The sequence below is a fragment of the Sphaeramia orbicularis genome, chromosome 6 (assembly GCF_902148855.1).
Source record: "Sphaeramia orbicularis chromosome 6, fSphaOr1.1, whole genome shotgun sequence".
Lineage (NCBI taxonomy): Eukaryota > Metazoa > Chordata > Actinopteri > Kurtiformes > Apogonidae > Sphaeramia > Sphaeramia orbicularis.
Window position 1 is genome coordinate 33,950,491 of NC_043962.1, and position 18,284 is coordinate 33,968,774.

The following is an 18,284-nucleotide window of genomic DNA, read 5'->3' on the forward strand; positions in this document are numbered from 1 at the left end:
ATTGTTAACGAAAACTAACGAAATGATGAAAACTAGAATTGTAAAAACATTTTCCTTAACTGGAATAAATAAAAACTATAATTAAAAAAAAAAAAAAAAAAAAACGATAACTAACTAAAACTGTATTGTGTGCTTACAAAACTAACTAAAACGTATAAAAATTATGGATAAAATGGAGTTTTCGTCTTTGTCAACATCGGATTGATACAAAATTAATTTATTTTGCTAGAGCAATTTTAGCTAGCGACCCCATATGACACTTCACAGTTTGTCACTCCTTGTCACTTGTGGTTTACAGTCGTCTTCTGGTCCCCACTCTACCTGGAAACATGGAGACTAAAGGTGGGAAAAAGCAGCAGAGTCCTGTACGGGATTTATCTGAATATGATGGCGAGGAAGATGAAAGATATAAAAAAAAAACTAAAACTAAACTATAACTAAACTAAAACTAAGCATTTAGAAAATAACGAAAACTAATAAAAAATAGCAAACCTGCTCTAAAAACTAATTAACCCTTGCATGCATGAATTATGAGAACCTTAGTCAATATTTTTTTCTTGAGTGTTTTTATACCTCTTTAGGCATTAAAAAAACAATCCAATTGATTTTTCTTTTTTTTTTTTTTTTTTATGAACCTATTTTTCATGGAGTTACAAAATTGTCTACTCTGCTGGATACCATGTGTTTAATTTCTGAAGCGAAGAAACATGCATTTAAAACTCATCAGAGAGTGATATACCATGTGAAAACTACGAAATAAAAACATTTTTAATGCAGCTAATCTGATGTTTTCTCACATTTTATCATACTCTAATACTAGTTATTACTCAATTCGTGGAGATAATATCCTCCTGAGATCCAGGAAATTGACAATTTTAGCTTTTTTACAGTAAAAATTGTCTTGATTGGAAACTGCATAATGCAATAGGTTTTTTTTCCACATACATTTTAAAAATTATTTTATTTATTGATTTTTACAATTTTTTTAAAAATAGAATTTCCTTTGCAATGGACAGTATTTTTTTAAAGTTAAACTGTCAAACTTTTGTCTCCTACAGAGGACAAAATGCATTGCTGGGTCTCAGGAGGATATGCCCAAAAAAAAATAAATAAATAAAATTTTTTGTTTCAGAAAACTGTTAATTAGAGTCTAATAACAATTAGCAATTCATTTACACTAAACCATGTTAGTGCAGATCAGATTTATCAAGAGCAGCAAAGTTCCAATAATTGTATGAATGTCAGTGTATGGGATGATGCCTAAGAGTCCACTATGTTGCCTGATATGGAACTAAAACAACAAAACCCATGAATATCCAAGAAAACAGCTGTAGAATAGCTGTCCACTGTAGTGACCACTATGCATGAAAGGGTTAAAACTAACTGAATTAGAGAAAAAAAAAAGTCAAAACTAAATAAAACTAAACTATAATGAAAAATCCAAAACTATTATAACCTTGTTCATTACTTCATATTTGTGCAGCCAGCATGTACACTGTCAGCACAGACAAGCCTTCTATTCATTTTGGGAGGATATCCTTCTGATAGCAGCGTATGAAATGCAGAACACACACGTACTGTATATGGCCATGTCAACGCCAAGGGCATTGTTTGTTCGTCATGTACTCCAGAGTCCTGCTCTGTGGCTCCACGGCAGCTCAATACATCAGTTCCCAAACACACACACACATACACACACACACACACACACACACACACACATCCCACCTCTAAAGATGGGAAAGGTAATCTCAAGGATGTGGCTGTGTGTGTTCGACCTCTACCAAACTGTGTCCCCTGTGCTGAGTCTTTTTAGTTTCAATTCCCTCACTCTTAATGGCTTGTGCAGCACCTTCCAGACCTGCGTCCTTCAGACTAACAGAGTCCAACAAGGACTGTGGTGGGAAGTGACACCTCTGGACATGCTGTTTAACTACGGATAAAATGAGTGAGCTAAGACGCCTGTTAGTGGTCGATTTTTGCTGCTGTTTGCATCATTTATAAGGTGTGTGTAGGCGAGTGACAGAGATCCAGGAGGCAGTGTGTCTTTGTGGGTTTTCCATTCAGCTGTTTGTCATTATTGTTATTACTAGTGCGTCTCTTTTTCATTGGATGATACTAACCTGTGATCCTCGGGAGCCCCTCTTGTGGTCCCAGTCGGAGCGGGAGAGCATCTGTGGGAAAACAGAGACAAAAACATGTTCAAACCACAGCTCCGCACATCCTGTTTCTGTTACGAGTCCGACTGCAGACTTTCCTCCTCACAAATTCTAAACCATAACGGAGGTAATGCTGTGCTGAAGAGGAAAGGAGGAGGAGCGGGAGTGGTGATGTAAGGAGTCGAGGAAGTGCAAGGGAATGGAAATGCTCATAAATGCAAAAATTGGTTTTGTCTATTTTTTTCACTTTCCATTAAGTACAGACGTCTAATGCAATTTCACAGTCAGGTTTAGTTTACTTTAGCTCCTATTCACTGCCTAAAGGGCTGGTGGAGGCTGAGGATTTTTACACTGTCTAATTACCAACCGCTGTGTCCTCCCACAGGCCTCATAAACCCGTTTTCCACTTTCTTGGGAGTTACCGAATGCATCAGTGCAGCTCTGTCAGTGACTTTTTTTTTTTTGGGTGAACATGGTTGGAAAGCCAAGTTAACATTACACTTCCCTGCCTCTCATTGGGCTTTCTGCCACTGAACTGAGGTGATCTGAGAATCTGAGCATGTCACTGTAACAAATGACTCCTGCGCACTCTGGGGTGAGAGACCCAGGATAAGGGTGTAATTGATAATTCAGGTGTAATTTACTGTGTCTGTGGAGGTCATTGAGTTGTGTCATGCTGTAAGTGAAAATGTGTGTTTCAGTCGTCAGTGCTAAAGGCCTGTCTAGTCTGTAGGGTGTTTTTCACAGTGTTTCTGAGTTAAAATCACAAAATGTTGGAGTTAATGCTTTTCCTTTATGTAATATAGTAAAATGTTTGATAGAAATTACATGCATATTTGACAATTTACCTCAATAAACAATAGTGAGAATGTGACCTCGATGGCTGGTTTGCTTTATTTTTCTGTATAATTCCAAAATGTCAAGGCACAGCTATGTTTTGTCGCTTGTTAATTTTGTTTGTGTTACATATTGTGAATGAAATGTGTAAGTCAATGAGAACATCTGACAATGCAGACTTTTATGGTTATAATGTTAATATATCATACTTAGATGATTTATAGTCTTATTGCTATTAAAGTAGCTGTGTATATCAAATTCTATGATATACAGTATGTGCTGGACAAAAATATTGGGAAACCTACTATTCACAGCAAGTTAATGATTATCACAATGAATGTCAATATCTCTTTTAAGTTATAGAGTGAATCTTATTCATGAGTGAGAGCTTACTTGTGGTTTAAAACCATTATTAATCAAGAGAATGTGTCAAATAATTCAGAAATATAAAGGTAGAAGAACTAAAACAACTGAAATAAAAAAACAAACAAAATCAACACTAATGATAATGTCAATAAAATCAGGCATTAAGATGAATCACAATATGAAATTGTTATGACATTTGTCATTATTGTTTTGTAGCTCAGCTCCCTGTCAGCAATGACCTCTGTGTTCAGTGTGTTGTAATACTTCTGTCCATATACTGTGATTGTAATTTTGTAAGATTCATTGATAAGAAGGTAAGACAGACTGCTTACATTTCCTTTTAACCCTCTATCAGGCAAGTGACTATTTTTGGTCATTTCCATACACATTCACATTACAAGACAGTGACAGCAACAGTTACAGTGAGGATAGTGAGTCAACAATCTCAGGTCCAGTGTGGTCTGCAGGGTCTGTAAGGTCCACCTCTGCATGAACAGTGAGTGTACCTGCTTTGTTAGGTACCATGAAGTAATGGTACTAATGTAAGGAATGATGTTCAAAGGGATAATGTGGATGTGGACAGGTGTCTGGATCAGCACGCATGTTGGTCTAATGTTCTAAAACTGATGTTCTAATGGTCACATTACATGTGTTTTTCTTGTATTTTTTATATTTACTTCTTGTATTTCTTTGTTTTGTTTTGTTTTGCCCCATAGGGGCAAGGATCCAAAAACGGTAACTTCACTGACCCGATTTCTACATGACAATAAAAAATGTTGAAAAACTTCATGAAAGTAATAATAATGATGGATTAGATTTGTATACAATGGAGCCATTATTCATTCACTCACACATTCACACTCTGGTGGTGGTAAACTACATATGTCACCACACCTGGCTGACTGATGGAAGCGTGGCTGACAATTCATGCCCACAGCCCCTCCGACCACCACCAAACATTCATACACCAGCGTAATAGTAGCACTGAAGGTGCTAGGGTGAAGTGTATTGAAACATGACAAAGACAGAGCAGGATTCAAACCGCCAACCCTTCAGTTATTGGACGACCCGCTCTACCTCCTAAGCAATGGCTGCCCAAGTAATAAATAAAGTTTAATAACACACTAAGGTTGAACTTTTGAATTTCAGAGTATTTCTAGGAGTGCCCTATAAAGGGTTAATACTGTGACATTAAAATATTTTCAGTTGGACATTGCACAACAATTGGTGTTTCCTGCTTTGTGCCCACCTCATCATTTGGAAAACACTTGAGTAACAGTGGCTAATGCTCCCTAAAATATAATAAGGTCAACGGGAGAGCTACCTTTTGCAGAAACACACACACATATTCAAGTGCTACCGCTTTTTGCTCCAGCTGAGTTAAAAAATGAGATGTTCCTAAGAACATTTCCTCATCCTCCATTTTGTAGACACAACAGTACAGCCTGGATTCTCGGGTCGTCAGCATGTTGATATCTATGAGTCACTTTAAAGCTCCGTCAGGCATGCACAGTGTCTTCTCAAGCATTAAAATAACCATACTTGAAGCCTGTTGGAAAAAGTCAAGAAGCAATCAGCTGTGTAAAAGGTTCATGTATGAGATGTAAACCACTTGTAAATGATAGTATTATCCAGTGGACTGTTTGTCTTATTTTTTACTGCTCTGATGACAGGATTTTGCTTTTATAGTATGGGGGCTGGCAGCAGGCCCCTCCATGGTCACAGCAGAGTCCTGCTCCATTAGAGGGTCCTAGTATCAGTGAGGCTCTCCAGGCGCTCACGCATAAACAGCCTTTCGGTCTTGCAGTCTTATGTAACTCAACCTTTCATCTCCATGCTCTGAGAGACAGACCCAGACTACACAGAAGTCTACACGCACCCCTTTTGATGTGACACACATACACAAAAAACCCACCCAACTCAAAATCAAAGCTGAGGATCAAATTATAAAGTGCAGACAGAATGACTTTCCAGGCCATGGTGGACTTTTTATTTCTCTGAGACCAGCTCAAAAAACAAATCTGATCAACAAATAAATATGGATGATGCACCTCTCACTGAATCAAACATTGCACACAGAATGTTTCTGCAGTTGTTTGGTCCTAGTGCGTTCATTGATTTTAACAAACCTCACAAAGGAAACCAATTATTACGGCTGCAAACACATGCAATTTGGTGTTAGATCTTTTCAATTTTAATGGTGGTAAAAATAAAACTACTGTTCCACAGACTAAAGGAAAGAATGCAAGGTAAATGTATTTGTACCTGTAGGTAGATTTGTTCTGCAGTAACAGAAGAGGGAGTCTGCATTAAATAACATTAAAACAAAACAAAACACAGGCACAGAGGACAATACAGGTATGCATGGGTAAGTACTCATAGAGGCTCACTGATCTTGACTCAGATAAAAATAAAATATAAAATAAATTAAGATACCAGGACAAAGAAAATGTCAAACTGTAGTCACTAGAAGACTTCAGTGGAAGGTTAAAAGATTAAGGAAACTGAAGAGAAAATATCAAACTGTAATAAATAGAAACAAATAGCAATTACAAGAATCATAAAACCTGAAAAATTAAACAAAAATACATATATTACTGAAGAAACAAAGAAACATGATAATACAAAGAGACTATGCATACCTGTTAATGCTTTACACAAAATTAATGCAAAAAAATAAAAAATAAATAAATAAAAGAAAGATAATAAAATTGTCTTGCTCTAACTTTATTACCTTGTTTTGTTTCAGAAGGATTGAACAGGGTAGACTGAGATTATACTTAAAACACATGACATCTCACTGCCAATATTATGTCTGAAGAGGTAAAACCACACATGAATGATTTCTTAGATATCTCCTGGTTTTTCATGGACACCCTCCAGGCAGCATAACACAGCCACAGCAGTAAAATTTCCAAATGGATTTGTTTTTGTCCTAAAGCTCCAGTGCACCTACTGGGAAAAATAACAACTTTGTAGAAGTTATGCCCTTTGTTTCACCCTCTGCTAGATTCATTATGCCGCACCATAACTCAGAATAGGCCAGGTCTAGCGGTGGCTTTCCATCACTCATGGCAATACTCTTGATTTATTGGTGACTGAAACCAGGCCTCAGAAGAAAAAAAAATTGTCTTTGAAAATATAAGTACATCTTTCAATCACGGCACTATAGCTACCACAGTAACACGACACACTCAATAAGGTCTGGGCTGTTTTTATGGGACTTCAGCTCCATTGTGAGCAGCTTCTGAAGATTTACTAGACTTCCATGATCCAGACTAATGTTCTCAAAAACAAACAAGAGAAAAACTGATTTAGTTCATTTGTATGTTAATCTGAGATACAGTTATATATTTTTTTTTATCCATTGAATAAAATAAAATAAAAAATAATAAAAATATAAATATAATAAATATTAATATAAAATAAAATAATATAAAATAAATATAAAATAAAAAAATGAAAATAATTTTATCCATTGAATAACTTGCACAGTGGTTTAACCCTTCATCAGGCAAGCAACTATTTTTGGTCATTTCTGCACACATTACAAGACATTAGTCACTTTTCCGTTGGACATCTGTGCAAAACTTTACCAATATTTACTACATGTTGAAAAAACAGAAGTGCATAATGTTGGTTTTTCCATTAAATCACAAATGCAATGATTTGTTTATTTATTATTGCGAGATGACATGAGAAGTCATTCTCTAAACATGCCGACAAACATACATACAGTGTTGATTTACAGATATATTCATTATTATTACATATTACCCCTCTATCTTGTACTAAATTAAAAAATGACTGGGTTTCCTGGTGTGTCCACACATACCGCAACATGTTTCGTCTTCTTCTTCGCTTGTTGTAACGTCTGTCAGCATCTGGTGTTTTAATTCACCTGACTCTAGTTTCGAAAAAAGGTCTTTCCATTGCAGTTTTGCGTGATGTACCATTTGCACCAAGCCAGAAAAACCACCTCTTGCCAGTGCAAAAACTTTTAATCAAAAAATTGGACTTTTGGCAAAACTGTCATTTTTCCATTAGGTAAATTTTTATGTGCAAGTTATATTTGGGCAATTTGAGGATCAATGGAAAAGCAACTAGTGATAACAACAGTTACAGTGAGGATGGTGAGTCAAAAATCTCAGGTCCAATGTGGTCTACAGGGTCTGTAAGGTCCACCTCTGCATGAACAGTGAGTGTACCTGCTTTGTTAGGTACCATGAAGTAATGGTACTAATGTAAGGAATGACGTTCAAAGGGACAATGTGGATGTGGACAGGTGTCTGGATCAGCACTTGTGTTGTTGTAATGCTCTAAAAGTGATGATCTGATGTTTTAAAATACATGTTCCTTTCACAGTACATGTGTTTTTCTAGATTTTTTCTTTTTTTTTTTTTTTGGCCACTTGCAGGCAAGGAACCAAATATGGTAACTTCATTGACCGTGATTTTCTATGTGACAATAAAATATTTTGAAAAATTTCACCAAAGTAATATGGTCTTGTTATGTTCTCTAATTCTGAATTCCTATGAGTGTCCTCTAAAGACTTAATCTCTGATGTTAACTCTCAAAATCAGATCAGATGAGTCCAAGGGCCTCTTTTTTCTCCAATAACTTAGTTTATATGAAGCCTAAAACCCCACAGTCAGAATAAAAAGGCCTCATGCTGCCTCTGTCAGAGGAGACTGGCCTGATCAGAGGGAATTTTCAGAATCAGAATGAGAAGGGTGGTGAAAACCTTTAATAATCTGTTCAGCAGGAAAATATTAGTCATATAAACATGTGATCCAAAAGCCTCTCTCTGTCTGTGGATGCTAGACCCACATTGGGTAACATTAGGTCACATGACAGCTTTCCGAGAGGGATAGAAACATGGCGACCTGTAGCTGATAAAACTTTTTGGCTGATGGCTTGATGAAAGTTATTATTATTTGCCTGGAACATTTAAAAGTTAGGGAAATGGGGGAAAAAACAGAGCAAAATATTACACTTTATGGGTCTATGTCAGTTTTCTTACAATAAAAAAAGTGGAAAGTGGAACATACAACATCTCTTTCTTAATGTAAAGACAAAAAAAAAGTCATTTACATTTTCTATTTTTGGTGCAGTTTTATGTTGATGGTCATTGCATGTATGAAAGATAGGTCCTGTACCCAGACTATCTCCCTAAACACAATTCATCTGAGTTTTTCACATTAATCACACTACCTCAAAGTATTTCCGAACCTGAACTCCAAGCTTTGTTTCCTTTTCCTTAAAAAAATGAACATCAACACCTCTTTCTAGGAAGACTGTGCTGGTTAATGTGGAAAAACCTCAGACCTCAGTGTCAACAGTTTTGATAGGAAATGCTTTTACACACGAGATCACTATGAAGCTTATACGCAGTGAGAAACCAGAACATTATGGCTAGAAAAAGGATGTAGACAATGAATTTCATAAAAATATATGCTATATATTTACTCTTAATTTAAATAAGAACTTATCTAAACAGGTTAGTGTCTTTTTTTTTGCGGTAAAGTTAAAGCTTTTTGGGTAAAGCTAGTAAACAGTGGGTTTCTACAAAGTTCAGACTTTTTAATATATTTGCTTTCATTGATTGATTAGAAGTATTTAGAAAGCTATTGATGATTAACCTGCACATAAGTACCACTGAGACACCCTTATGATTTATTGTGGGGTTTTTTTGTTTGTTTGTTTGTGAAAAGGGGCTCCAAGTTAATATGTGTACCTTAATACATTGTTTCCCATAAAGTTATAATAAAACATTTGTACCTTTTCTAATGAGATGATTGTAATAATGTGATTTATTCTTGATAGAAAAAGTGTAACTGGGACTGAAAACAAAATTATTCCAACTTCATGGACAACAGTGTGTAAAGTGATACCCATAGTATATGTAAATCATAAATGAACACCAAACAAAAATAACTGCTATTGACAATATTCATCTTTATGCTTCGAATCTCACTGAATTGCACTTGATAGTTTGGCTCTAACATTAAAGCTGAAACTTAATACAAGCTTCAGCTGAACTTTTACATTTCACAGATGACATGGCCCCACTCTGACTATGTAATCATAATGTAGTACTTAAAAAGTAATGCTGCCGGATAAGCATGGAGTAGAAGAGTTCTTCAACATAAGACATTTAAGAGCGTCTATGAAAGATTGGAAAAAATGTAAACCAAGCCTTCAAAACTCCAGTCAAAGCCTTGGTGCAAGATGCTCTGATTCAGTGCCTAGAACGTCTCTGTGTTCTGCCTTTCACCAGTGACACTGTGTTTAAAACATTCACAGACAGAAAAGTAAATAATGGAAAGGAAATTCATACGCCGATGACAACAACCAAAACACAATATATACAGCCTGCCAAAATATACCCACTGCAAATGACTCGAAATAGTGCCAGCCAAGTAAACTCCCAGTCTTCCTCTTCCCCAAAATGTGTTAAGAGGGCAGCTGTGTGGATGCCAGTATGCAGCCATACCCTGTCCACCACCATGGCTCAGAGCCACAACCCACAGCGAGCTGCCATGCCTCTGAGGTGCTGGGTAAACACCATGGTGTCAAAGCACAAACAAACTACTGGAATATGCTTGTTGTTTGACTTACTCCCGCCAGTAACCAGTTGAGAACCACTTTCCTGTGGGTGTGAAGTGGTGGGAGCTACAGGAGCACCCATAGCGAAGCTCAGTTTTCATCCTGATCAGGTTTGTAATGAGCTAAGGACGGTTATCAGCTTACTACTGAGTACTTTTCTGAGTCTCCCAGCAGAGGAAACCGGAAGCAGGCTGGTCCTAATATAGTTCAGTGAGAGTGTTTCTTTGTCATTCATTCATGATCTTCTCTTCATTTTTCTTCCTCTGCCTTTTTCATCCTTTTCGTTCCTCATTACTGGCTTCACGTAGGAGGGGTTGATGCGTGTCTATTCACATCATGATGCAGTGCTGGCTTGTTAGTGCACTGGACTTTCGAGGACCCAAATTCTGTGTCCATCGAGGATACAGTAACAGGAAGTGCAGACTAAACATCTCCTGGTTGAAGAAGAGGGCAGGAGTAACAGAGAGAGTGTTGATTTTACAGTATAGTTGGGTTAATTAAGTCGGTGTTACAAGGCCAGTTTGCAGGATTTGCAATCAGCTTGACCCAAGGGTTTTATGCACCACCTCTCTGTCCAATTAAACTCACCATGCTCTCACTTATAGTAAGGTCTGCTAAGTCATGAAGTCACACACTGCCTGCTCACGTAACACACACACACTCCTGTACACTGAGACTCACACCCACCGCCTCAAGGTCTCACAATATTTTCTTTCTTATCCTTCTTTGTTCTCTTATCACTGATCTTTGTCAAAGGCATTTTGATGTCTGCACTGTTTGACTCAGACATCCCTGCACTCATTTGTACTTCATCTGACAAAAAGAAAGTAGGTCAGATTCTACTAAGTCTCAGTATACGGAGGCTTAGGAAATGACAGCGGCTTAGCCGTAAGGACAACATCAAGGCAACAATCAAAAATTGTCGTGCTCACTTTCATGGATGTTAGAGCCACACAGAACTTTTCATGGCTCATCATAGTTTCAATAATCAACTGTAATCTTGTCTTATACCTGCAGGTGGAGGTATTCACATGATTAATATGAAATAATTTTCCCTGGGGGCACACTCTGGGAAGGTGCTCTTTCTGGATTAAAACATCTGGAATAAACACGCTGAAGAAAGCTAAGCAAATTTACTGTAGCTGTGTGGATCAATTATTGTGTAATTTTTTGCATTCTGGAGGCTTTATAGATGGAGCCTCCTGGTCCACTGGGTGCTCTCTATCTATTTCTCACTCTGTAGTTTAGACAGACATTAATAACTGTCAGATGTCTAGGTTTCTGATTGCAGAGACAGATTTTGGCAGCTATGTAGCTTTTTAACATTGCTGACATTATTGCTTGATTTATGGCTTAACAGTTTAACAGATAATATGTGGAGAGTGAAAGTGTTTTATGATGTATTTATATTCTCCAAAAGCAATTTGATAAACTCATCTCAGGAGATATCCTAAGAACTGTTCATTTAAAGACAATGTTAATAAGACAAGGCAAAAGAAAATGAAAAGGGTTGTGTTTGAGGTCTCACTGCAGGGATAGTGGGGAAGAATTAGACCCACCAATGCATTCCGAACAAAACAGTCTGAATATTTGTCCAGGTGAACTTCTCCTCTGCCACATCCACCTCGAGTGCAGCAGTCATCCTATTGGAGGATGTTGTAAATCCTTCCCTGCTGCCTGCTGAGGGGAGAACATTGGTAGTCATTCCTATTCACGCTGGCTAATGTTTTACAGGTTTTACCGTGGGGGTCAGTCATTGTGGGTCATTTGCGTCATCGCTGGTGGGAAGGGAGCTATTGAGGTGGGCTGCCAACGCGGAGAGGCCGTGTGCAGGGAATGAGGAACATACTTGTGTGTATGCAAAGAAGCACTTGCACACCTAAAAGCTGTTTGGCATCAGCACATTTTCACACTCTAATTGTGGCCTACAAAACACACAAACACACTGTAAGAAAACACACTGGCATCTGCCTTAAAAAGACTCACATGCACGAAACCATTCCAAAATATATTTTACACACCAGTACTGCATCTGCACTCTAGCTTGTGTTTCCTCTACTCTTCACACTTCTTACTCACACTCCTCTAATTTCTGAGGTGTGACTAATGAGATTTATCGCCTTTATGTTTCCTGGGAGAGACTTAGCTTGATCCTCGAAGAAACCCAGTGAAGAGTTTCTACCAGAGATAGACCTGTCAGTCTCTCAGGGTGAAAACACAGGCCACAAGGATGCTGTGGCCCAGAGAAAACCTCAGAGGGAGTACCCCATATTCTGACCTCAAAACCCATCAAACGCAATGGGAGGAAATGTGTCACTGCGAGACCAAAAACCTCTCCAAGATCTAGATTGAAAGCCTAAATAGATAGGACTGGATTGGAAGAAGGGATTTTCTGATTAAATCTGTTAATTTTAATAATTCAGTATTGCTTAATAAAACCCTGAGATCAATCTTTTAATATCATATAGCTTTTCCTGTTTTAGTAAAGCTGTGCACTTAAGAAAGGACTTATCATTAACACTACTCATGTCAAATAATTTTAAAAAAAATGTATTAACACACTTTTTATTCTTAATGTAAATGTTAATATTTTTAACAAGATGTTAAGTAATGAGAGAGGTTTGTAAATATGTGTCATCTAAGCCCTTTCACATAATAACCCATGCTAATATCCTGCTGTCATGTGCTATGGGAATTATGGTATACTAGCACGTTGACTCGTGGTGAACCATGGGCTCTAGATACCCTAATACAGTTCATTCCTTTGCTTTCTTTACTTTCTTGGCAAATTCCACTGGCATTTTCAGTTGAATAACCTCTCAGTTGGCATGTCTGTTTCTGCACATGAAATTTGACATGATGGCAACATGGCCCTATTGTTTATCTGTTGCTAGGTAACCCACTTCAATGATGATTCTATGATTCTGGGGATAGCAATGCATTTGGCCATTGTGAGGCCAAAATTACTAATATCTTCCAAAATATTGGTCCTATCAATTTGCCGTTTTTGTTAGTCTCTTCCTTGGCCAAAGATACATAAGTATACCAAACTGCAGCAGTCAGCTCTTTCCAAATTTTGTGTGACGCCCAAGACACACAGACAGAGTCCACTTCCCTTTTATAATATAGATACAGATGATGCGCTGAAGAGTGCTCCTTATACAATTAGTTTTCTTAGAACCTTTTCCATATCCAACCTTTACAGGCAGTTTAACTGAAATATCATGATATTGAATAAATTAAATTAACATCCAAAGACCCAGCAATGCATTTTTGTTCTCTGTAGAGGACAAGAGTTTCACAGATTTACTTAAGAAAAAAATCTACTGTAAAGGACATTTGATTAAAAATAAATAAATAAAACTGAAAAAACTGTTGCATTATGCTGTTTCCGATCAAGACAATTATTTAATTTAAAAAAACAAAGAAAAAAACAGAACAATTACTTTCCTTCATCCCAGGAGGTTAAATAAAATTGTGCTGTTGTCAATCCAAAAATGAATGAATTCAGAAAATCAGTGGTGACATCCTGCCATAAAACACACAACCTCCTCCATGCTGTGCAATACCATTAAAAAGGACCACTGTTTATTTTATTGTAATATTATTTGTGTACACACTATCTAGCTTATGGGCCATGGCCGACTCAAGCAGTTAGGTTCCCAGCTCCGTACATTCATCTGGGTGAAAAAGAGGGGATCTGGCTGGGTAGACCTGGCAACCCACCTCACAACACCATGCCAAAGCCATTAGTGTATAATGGTCCAGTCAGGATTACTGCTGGGGCCTGGAGAGCTGAGAAGGGAACACAGCACTCACTTGTTTGTTTGTTTTACAAGCCTCTGCTCTGTTCAGTCTGCAAGGTGCCAGTAGGCTTTGTGTGGTTTAATTCACACTTGATTCAAATGGTGCACAGTGTGTCAACAATAGTGTCTAATCTCTGACCACAGCTCACTTGTTTTCCAAGAGTTATGTCCAAATAAATAAATCATGACAGTCAAATTAGTTTAATAAAGCTGACCTTACTTTTCTATCTGTCAAAATGCTGCCACTCATTTGGTGGCCCATTCATTACCTCTGAGCTGCACCTGCTCAGAAAATCAGAAACATCAAGAGTTCTGCAAAATCTTTCTGAGGTGCTTTCCGTGTGTTGTAAAAGCAGACAGCATCGAGATAAAAACTGTATTTCCCCATCATCCATCAACCCAGTGATTCAACGCGTTAGCCTACTTCAGCTACTTGGGTCTTTTCCATTTGAGCTTTCATTACAAAATGGAAATGGTATTATTGATTTATATGTTTTCTCAAAGACCTGCTGTAGCATTTCTAAATTACATTATGAAAGGCCAGAGGATTAGGGGCTTAGTCAAATAAAAAGGGGTTCAACCACATTTTTTCCCCCCTATTTTGTAGCTTTAAGGTCTTGTTTAAGCATTAAAAATGAGTAGATTTCTGCTAATTGTGCACAGTGCAGGTCTCAGACAAAAGGGCAGGGTGTCACAGTTCCACTGTAAAATGTTTTTATGGAGCCATAAGTCTGGCCGGGACAGGAGGCTATATTTCTTTTGGAGTAGGCGATGTACGTCAACAGGGGTTTTCAAAGTTAATGAACAGTTGAATAACAGAACAATTTGGACCTGACCTTGACATGAGAAGTGAAGCAAACATCCTGAACTTTGGAATAATGTTAATTGTGGTTTTTAATATTACACTTGAGCAACTTGAGCTTTGCTATAAGATAATCCAGTAAACTGGCAGTGAAAAGTTGAGAACACAGAATTAGGTTGAAGGCAATATTATGAAAGCAGAATGGGAATCTGTGCATGCATGCTGCCTCCGCTGCATACACTATTTCATCTTTTATTCACATGCCTGACTCAGCACAGTGTGTGTTCTGTATTTTGTCTGTGGTCATCAGAGAGAAGACCACACACACACACACACACACACACACACATATATATATGCATGTTAAATTTTCCTGCATTGAAAAGCCTTTACATTGATTTCCATTCATTTTTTGGTCACTCAGTCTAACAGTAACCATTCCCACCCCATGCCTAAACCAAATTCTAATCCTACATCTAAATCAGGACAAATCACAACCCTGATTTTTAATTATTTATATTGTTGGGCTCAGCTTTATGTCCCCACAATGCCAACTATGTCTCCACAGTGTGTGTGTCATCAAGTTTATGTCCCTATAATGTAAGAAAAACATATAAACACACACATATATACGTAGACACACATACACACACCTCGTCCACTCTTTCAGCTGCACGTAGAACATTTACAATCCCATCAAGATTCCCACAGGACTCCAGTAAACAAACAGACAGTGACTGCCCGTTCAAGCATACGCCTTAAATCAAACCTCTACATGCTTTATAAATCACTGATGTAGAAACATGAACATACAGTCACAACAGCACCTGACTGTACTGACTGATGTACTGAGAGCATGTGTGTACGTGCATGAAAGTGTGTGAATTCCAGCCTCAGATAAACAGCATGCGTACCTGTATGGGGGCATAAATCTCTGCTTCCTCTTTTTTGCAGGTGGAAGGATTTGCATCTTCCTCCTGAAGAGGCTCAGGTCAGCACCATGGGCATGTTTTCCACCATTAGCTAGTAAAACGCTGGCTTTGTTGTGAAATTCCCAGAGGGCTGTAGTTCCCCATGTAGAAGAAATGGTGGGGCGTGCAGGAACCGTGAGAGTGCGGGTAGGGGGTGGAGGTGGGGGAGTCTTCCCTGGTTCAGTGCATTGGGTTTCTCTTTATGAGCCAAAGCACAGAGCCAATAACAATGGGCCATCATACTGATAGCCTGCCTGAAGACCCGGCACAAAGCAAAGCAAAGAGGGGACGCAAGATATAGAAGATCCTGCGAGTCCTCTGGGGAAATAGGCTACAGGCTCCTTGAGTGACAAAAAGCCATCCTCTTCGATCACACCCTCACTGGGGCTCAATGTAGCTTAACAAGCAATAAACTACATATACTATCTTAAAGCTGGCTGTCGGACTCGTCTAAATGATATATGATGTGATTATAACCACAGATAGCGTAGTAATAATATGCTGTCGACTGTGTCAAGCAGCAGTTATGCTTTTGGCAAAGGTATATCATGATGTATGTCTTAGTACAGCTCGACTCAAAGTGACAACAGCTCTGACTGGACCACACAGAGACACATTCATTTAAGACTAAGAAAGCCATGATACGTGTTAGGATGTGCGTACGACAGTGATGGAAAATAGGACTGAAATAATTTATTTAACCCTTTAACCTCTTAGACAGTATTCCAGGTAAATGTGCTGCTGTGAATTTGTGTCTATTTCAGTGTTGTTAAAGCTGCCGAGAGTATGTGTTGTGTTCCTTTTCTTCAGTGGTTTTGCTTTATTGTGTGTTTTAGGGTCAAAACAGGGTGGAATAACAGAAAAAAGACGGGGAGGAATTTAAGTTTTACAGGTTTTTACTAAACGAGGCACTCAGAATGTACGTCATTAAGAGATTTAGGATATTGAACATGAACTGTGAACTGGAACACACTGAATAACAACAAGTATTTGAATTTTGTACAAGGTCTATTCTCTCAGCATGTTTTGAAATTTTTCCGATTGAGCAAACGGTTGAATTTTTAGGAATATTTAATATAAATCATACATTCATGATGTTCACAACAGACACGTCAGGGGTTTAACTCTTTAAACCAGAGGTGTCAAACTCATTATAGTTCAGGGGCCACATTGAGCTAAATTTGATCTCGGGGCCGTTTACACGGCGTAGGATTCAGTCGACTCCGGGAAGATTTCATCGCGGATTAGCCTTCTGTTAACATGGAAACGGTGCCTAGAGTGCCTGAATCCGGAAACTTTTGATACCAGGGTCCAGGGTGGAATGTTATTGATACGCTCCGCATTTCAGCTCCGTGTTAACGCGAATCGGAGCATTCCAGGGTAAAATATGACGTCACCGCATGCGCGCGCAGCCAAGAACCACCAGTTAACCCACTCCAGGCCAGTTGGTGGCAGTAATGCGCCTCCAAGCTGGTTTGCCAGCCTCTATGACACAACAAAGCTGCAGAAAAAGAAGGAACAACCACAACAACAATGGCCGGTTTCAGAACAACATACGTGCTGCTAACTGTGCTCAGCTCGTCTGTCCAGACAAAGAAGTCCTGCATCTTTGTACGACCACTCGTCATTGCTGTTTGTAGATAGCGTTGTCCATCTCGTCTTCTTCTTCTTCTTCTCCTCATTTAAAGGCTGTCTAAACCGGAAATCGTTTGTGCGCAGGCGCGTGTTTTACCGCCACTGTTTCACTACAGCTCTACATCGCCAGCTACTGGTCTGGCATGGCCACTACAGCGTATTCAGCCGTTCTCGCGGACTCATGTTAACGCAGATCGTTATCATAGCGGCTTCGACTTAATGGGGAATGATTTTATAACGCAAAGGAGAAATCTTTGCGGAGTGTTGCCGTGTAAACGTACCCGAAGTGGGCCGGACCAGTAAAATAATAACATAATAGTATAGAAATAATGTCAACTCCAAACTTTCCTCTATGTTTTAGTGTGAAAAAAGTAAGATTACGTTATGAAAATGTTTACATCTACAAACTATCCTTCAAAACCATGTTTAATAACATGAACAACTGAGTAAATAAGTACAATTTTAACAATATTATGCTTCAGTTTATCATTTACAGACATAATATTGTTAAAATTGCACTTACTTCTCTTAAGACATTTCAGGTGGTTCATATTTATTCAGGTTTTCGTAGTTTTTGTGAAATTATACTTTGTTTTAGTGTAATTACATGAAAATGTTTACATTTACAAAGAGAAAAATTTGGAGTTCTGAGTATTTATAGGTTATTACAATAGTATTTTACTGATCCGACCCACTTTAGATCATATTGGTCTGAATGTGGAAATTAAACTAAAACTAAAATGAAAACTAAAATTGTTAACATCTCAGTGTAATTTTTACGATTCACACCTTCATCCAAAGGGCCGGACTAAACCCTTTGGTGGGCCAGATTTGGCCCCCAGTCCACATTTTTGACACCTGTGCTTTAAACCCTAAGCCGAAAAGGGTCTGCCTGAACTTTTTTCTTATTTTGACTATAAAACGGTTAGAAAATATGCTGTGAGTGAGTCCGTTTGCCCATTTTTCCAGAGCACTTTTTTCCAGATCTTTCAAAATGCAGCAATCATTTACTATTTTGTGCATGTTATAATTCTGCTAAAATGGCTTACCTCCAGCATCTAGTACAGGTGTGGGTAAAATTACCATGATGACCGAATAA

At 38.2% G+C, this 18,284-nt stretch overlaps 1 protein-coding gene across 4 annotated transcripts in view; it reads right to left on the bottom strand.

Moving 5' to 3' along the window:
* LOC115420865 (cGMP-inhibited 3',5'-cyclic phosphodiesterase A) overlaps positions 1–18,284 on the bottom strand; it is a 91,481-nt gene that overhangs the window by 40,453 nt on the left and 32,744 nt on the right. For all 4 annotated transcript variants that reach the window (XM_030136436.1, XM_030136435.1, XM_030136434.1 and 1 more), the window contains one exon: positions 2,124–2,174. In XM_030136436.1, coding sequence (XP_029992296.1) covers positions 2,124–2,174 — 51 coding nt within the window. The remainder of the gene's footprint in view (positions 1–2,123; positions 2,175–18,284) is intronic.